This window comes from Herpailurus yagouaroundi, unplaced genomic scaffold, assembly GCF_014898765.1.
Source record: "Herpailurus yagouaroundi ecotype Mexico unplaced genomic scaffold, PumYag 160, whole genome shotgun sequence".
Classification (NCBI taxonomy): domain Eukaryota; kingdom Metazoa; phylum Chordata; class Mammalia; order Carnivora; family Felidae; genus Herpailurus; species Herpailurus yagouaroundi.
In genome coordinates, this window is record NW_024412401.1 from 45,295,015 (window position 1) to 45,300,445 (window position 5,431).

At 39.2% G+C, this 5,431-nt stretch overlaps 1 protein-coding gene across 1 annotated transcript; it reads right to left on the minus strand.

Annotated features, from left to right (window-relative positions):
* Positions 1 to 757: 757 nt before the first annotated feature.
* LOC121034952 (olfactory receptor 1J1-like) lies at positions 758 to 4,106 on the minus strand. The gene is made up of 2 exons (XM_040482230.1): positions 3,194 to 4,106; positions 758 to 774 (listed from the first exon to the last, which is right to left on the minus strand). Exons 1-2 carry the CDS (start codon positions 4,104 to 4,106, stop codon positions 758 to 760), a joined length of 930 nt encoding a protein of 309 aa, XP_040338164.1.
* Positions 4,107 to 5,431: the final 1,325 nt, after the last annotated feature.

Below are 5,431 nucleotides of genomic sequence, written 5' to 3' on the forward strand. Positions count from 1 at the left end.
CTCATTGGAAGACATTAAACATGAACAATACAGAAAAGAAAAATCTGGAAAATGTAGCTTCTAGTCTTGCCACTGCAATTCAGGAAAAGCTTAGAAGTAGGTGTTAATAATGCAAAGTTAGCAACAGTCTAGTTAGTATATGGCATAAGGAGAAGAAAGGGGGGTTGAGTAAGAGTCTGAAAGTGTCCATATGCAAGTCCCAGAATAGGATGAGGGATGCATGGGACAGAGCCACCCTACATGAGTCCACTTTAGATCAGCGAACGTGCAACGAGCCACAGAAGCACCAGTGAGATCAGCCGAGTCCAGAAAAAACTACCATCCTAAGCTAAATCAGCCAAGCCCCAACCAACCTTCAGATTGATAAGTAGCATAAATGCTTGTTGGTGAATACTGCTGGGCTATTGTGGCCATTTGTCACCCAGCATTTTTTTGTGGCAACTGTAACTGATATACAGGGGTACAAAAAAGCCTTTATATCACAAGGACCAGAGTAAGTAACATCAGTGGAGTGCAAAAATGTATTCCTGCTATAGAAGTGAGGAGGAAGGAGTAAATATTCTTTCAAACAATAATTCAGTATATCACACTTAATACCTGGGATGTTGAATACCTACTACTCAGGAAGTGACATTTTTTTTCTGCTGTTCTTTGAAATTTCATTTATTTGAGGGTTGTTTTTCTCCTCTGCTGAATAAAAACTCTTATGGATCCCATAAATTCTTTTCTAACCTTTAGATATTAAAAAGGGTAAGGATTACTTTCTACCACAAACATGTCTCAATTCTATAGTTAAATTTCCTGGAGGGGTTATGGGAGGGAGGATGGGCTAAATGGGTAAGGGGCATTAAGGAATCTACTCCTGAAATCATTGTTGCACTATATGCTAACTAATTTGGATGTAAATTAAAAAATAAAATTAAAATTAAAAAAAATTTCCTCATTGGATTCAGGCAGGTAAGAATCTGAAGTTCTGAAAGGAGTCATAATGGTAGATTATCTCCCCCCCCCCGACCCCCACCCCATCATTTTTCTGAAATCTAGTTGCAGTTGCTGAATCCACCCTCTGGGATAAAGCTTGAAAGAAAGAATGAACAAAGGGTGACAGTAATATGCTCCTTTGGTTGCTACCATATTAAAAAGGTTTTGACTTCTTTTGACCTAGATGATGGTTAGAACAGACTCATTCTCTTGTCCCTTCTGGGCCAGCAGACATTCAGAGTCTCCCAGGCTGCCTTCACACACATCCTCTGTGATATAACAAAAGTATATTTCTTCCTGTAATTGTTTCCCCTCAGAGCTTCTGGTTTTGTGGTTGTGCATTCCCTACAGATCTCTTCTTCTCTCTTCAAGTTTCCTAGACTTGGTCATGGGTTTTCTTGGGGAGACATGAAAATGGCTTCACATCAGTTTTCTCTCTCACATAACTCACCTATAGTCCATAGGAAACTTTTTCTTAATTGAAGTATAATTGACAAATTATGTTACATTAGTTTCGGGCATACAGCATAGTGATTCCACAGACAGGAAACATTTTTGCTTTTATTGACCCACCATGAAAAGAAGTGAAGGGTATTTCCCCAAAACATAATTCTATTTCATAATTCAATTCCCCCTCTTTCCCTATTTCATTTTTCCTATTGCTATCATTCTCATCCAAATGAGAGAGATATATAAGACTCTCTAAATGGTTCTTTTCAAGCTTCTGCCAGTAAGCTTGAAGTGAGGAGGAAAGCACCCTCTTCTCAGTTGTGAGAATTTGGGGTTCACTGTGCAGCCTTCTAAAAAACACCCACCATCACTTTATGAGAACCTCTCATCTCTAGCTCTTAGCACTTTTTAGATCCATATCCGGGTTAAGAGGCTAATGAGTTATGAAACTGAGTACTGGGCATTTCCTATAAACATCTTCATTTTGTGTGTTACAACTCACTTTGGCATCTGGAGTCTATGGAATCTTGGTACCTCAGCTGAAACTTCCGGTTTAATATCCTGCACACGCTACTCCCTCTTCTTGTCATTGCCAGGACAAGATAGAGCTTTGTGTGTTTGGATAATTCTGATTTGTTAAGTCTCAGGTAAAGCAACACCTTCCCTGGGAAGTCTCTCATATTCTCTCACACTAATTGTTTCCCCCCAAGACACAGCATTCCATATAAACAATTACATTCCTTGCCATGCTGAATCACTCTGGAGTCAGACAGCCGAGATTCAAATCTTCCTTCACTAACTGTGATGTTAAGATGTTTTTGAACATGAGCTTTCTAAAAGTATCTCTTCCTTAAATTAAAAAAAAATTATATCCAAGTTAGTTAGCATATAGTGCAACAATGATTTCAGATTCCTTAATGCCCCTTACCCATTTAGCTCATCGCCCCTCCCACAACCCCTCCAGTAACCCTCTGTTTGTTCTCCATATTTAAGAGTCTCTTATGTTTTGTCCCCTCCCTGTTTTTATATTATTTTTGCTTCCCTTCCCTTATGTTCATCTGTTCAAAGTATCTCTTTGAGCATGAGTTTTCTCAAAATATCTCTTAGGGTTGTTGTCAGAATTAAATTAGATGACCCTAATGCATAGATTAGGCTCTTAAACCAGTATCTGAGACAACTGAGGTGACATTTATTTTGTTTCTGAATACCTGTGTGTGTTTGGAAAGAAAGAATATGTGGTCTGTATTCCTGAAGGACAAGCAAGCAGTGTGTTAATTACTATGTAAGGAAAGTAAAATTTACTATGTTCTTCTTGGAAGTTCTAGAAGGGCTCAAGGTCCCTGAACACCCGGATGTCTGAGTGAAGAAGGAGACATATCATCACCAAAATGGAAAATTCCTTAGAAATTGATGCATAAAAGACCAAATATATTTTATAATAATCTGAAAATCTGAGGAAAGTCCAGCCCTGATAGCTCCCATTTGATGATACCAGCCAAAGAGATACAGCATCTTCAAAGTATTTTCCAATCCCATCATCCAAGAAAAGAACAAAGTCCTATAAAGTACATCTAATTTTACTATTCTCCCCAACAGATGTAAGGATAATGTCAGCAAAGCATTTCTCAGTGACAGTGTGGAAAGAAGACAGGAGAGCTATATTTACAATAATTTGTGTTTATGTGTAATTGAAGAAATAAGATAATATGTATATTTTAAAAGAAAAGTAAGTATCAGGTGGAAGAATATGTTTTATTACTCAAGAGTTTTCTCAAGGCCCCTTTCATGTCTTTATTTCTCAGGCTGTAAATGAAAGGGTTCAACATGGGGGTGACCACTGTGTACATCAAGGAAGCAATTAGGTTTTTGTTATTGGTGTTGTTGGACGAAGGAAGAAAATATAGGCCAATAATTGCCCCATAATAGAGAGTCACTACTGAGAGATGTGATCCACAAGTGGACAAGGCTTTGCAGATGCCCTTGCTAGAAGGAACCCGGAGGATGGTGGCCCCAATATGGCCGTAAGAAACCACAATGCATAAGAATGGAAGCATAATGGCTGTTAATCCTGCAGTAAAGATCACCAATTGGTTGAGGGAAGTGTCTGAGCAGGACAATTTGAGCAAGGCAGCAAGGTCACAGAAGAAGTGGGGGACGGTGTGGTCAGCACAGAAGGACAGCTGGGCTAGAAGAAGGGTATGCAAAAGAGCACAAGCACAAGCAATGACCCAGGATCCAGCCACTAGCATGACACAGATGCTCTGACTCATGACGATGGTATAATGCAGAGGGTGACAGATGGCCACATACCTGTCATAGGCCATTGAAGTGATCAAGAAACTGTCTAAATCAGTGCAAAATATGAAGAAATATGTCTGTGAAATGCATCCTGCATAGGAGATGGATTTGTACTTAGCATGCATATTCATCAGCATCTTTGGGACAGTGACAGATGAAAAGGAAACATCAGTGAAGGCCAAGTGGCTGAGGAAGAAGTACATGGGGGTGTGGAGGCGAGAGTCCAGCCTGATGAGCAGGATGATGAGCAGGTTCCCCAGCACCGTGGTCAGGTACATGCCCAGGAACAGGGCGAAGAACATGGCCTGTTGCTCTGGCCGGATGGGGAGCCCCAGGAGGAGAAACTCGGACACGCTGCTCTGGTTCTCCCTCCTCATACTGGTACATCAGCTGAAGGGGACGGGTGGGGAAAGTTGAAAAGAGAAGGTGGAATGTTTCTGGATAAAAAAGTGATCATTGTGGCATAGTATAGTAGAGATGTTCTTTTGATTTAGGGAAGGTTTGCATTTATATTTTCTTACATTTTAGGCATATTTTGCTGGATAAATGTAGAAGATGTGTACCTTTAGGATATACAACCACTTACTTTTTTTTCTCAATTTGGTGCCAGTCTCTGCAAATGACAATACTAACAGTTAATATTTATTGAATGTTGTCCTTATGCACGGTGTGAATAGCTACATGTAGCAACTGATTCAATAGTCTTACATATATGAGCTAGGTAGGTACCATTGTTATTTCCTCTTTTCAGATGGGCTAGCTGAGGCAGACAGTGTCACAATCACTGAGGTAGAAGATTACCAGCTGGGATTTGGACCCAAACATTGTGACTCCAGAGTTTGTTCTCTGGGAGCAAAACAAATTACTTGACATCAGAAATCTCATTGCCCTTCATAATTTAGTGTGTTGTGATCTGTTTAATTCTGCATCCTCTACTTCTGGACACATTCCATGATTATTGATTTGTTCCTTGGCTGTAGACCCAAAATCTATCATAGAATAATAGAAATTTGTTGTTCAAGTGAAAGATGTCACATCCAGTAAATTAATCACAGCAGCCTCTTAAGAAACTTACAACAGGTCTTGTTCAAGATCCGGGTTTCATCCTAATAATCCTGGAATCCAGTGTTATTTAGCTGCCACATAGCATCACATTTAACAAAGCACAATAAAAATCTAAAAATAATTTTTAAAAGGAATTATCTTTTCAGTGTCTCCAAAATAGCCTGTAAGAGATTGATTTCCTAACCCAAATCAATATTTATCACAATACCTACATATTTTTTAAAAGAAAAGGCAGGGATTCACTATAACATTTCAAAGATTATTGTAAAAGTATATTGACTGCAACAAAAAATGTACTTTTACAAAGATAAACTAATAAAACAGTGGATGAAAATAGAGAGCCTAGAAACAGATGAGTTTATGAGGACTTGGCCTCACCATTGCTTTGCCAACCAGATTTAGAAGGCAACCATGTTCCACCAGTCCTGGTTCCCCCAACCCCATATGAGTGAAAAGAAGAGTGTAGCCATGAACCAGTTTAATCCAGTAGGTGAAAATTCATGTCGAATGATAACTTTCAATGGCAACAGCAAAGTAGTTAATTGGCTCCCCAGAATGTCTGGAACCAGATATCAAATCAGATTATTTATGAATGCTTTTCCATTAGGTCTCCCAGAAATAGGTGAAAGGTAGTTGA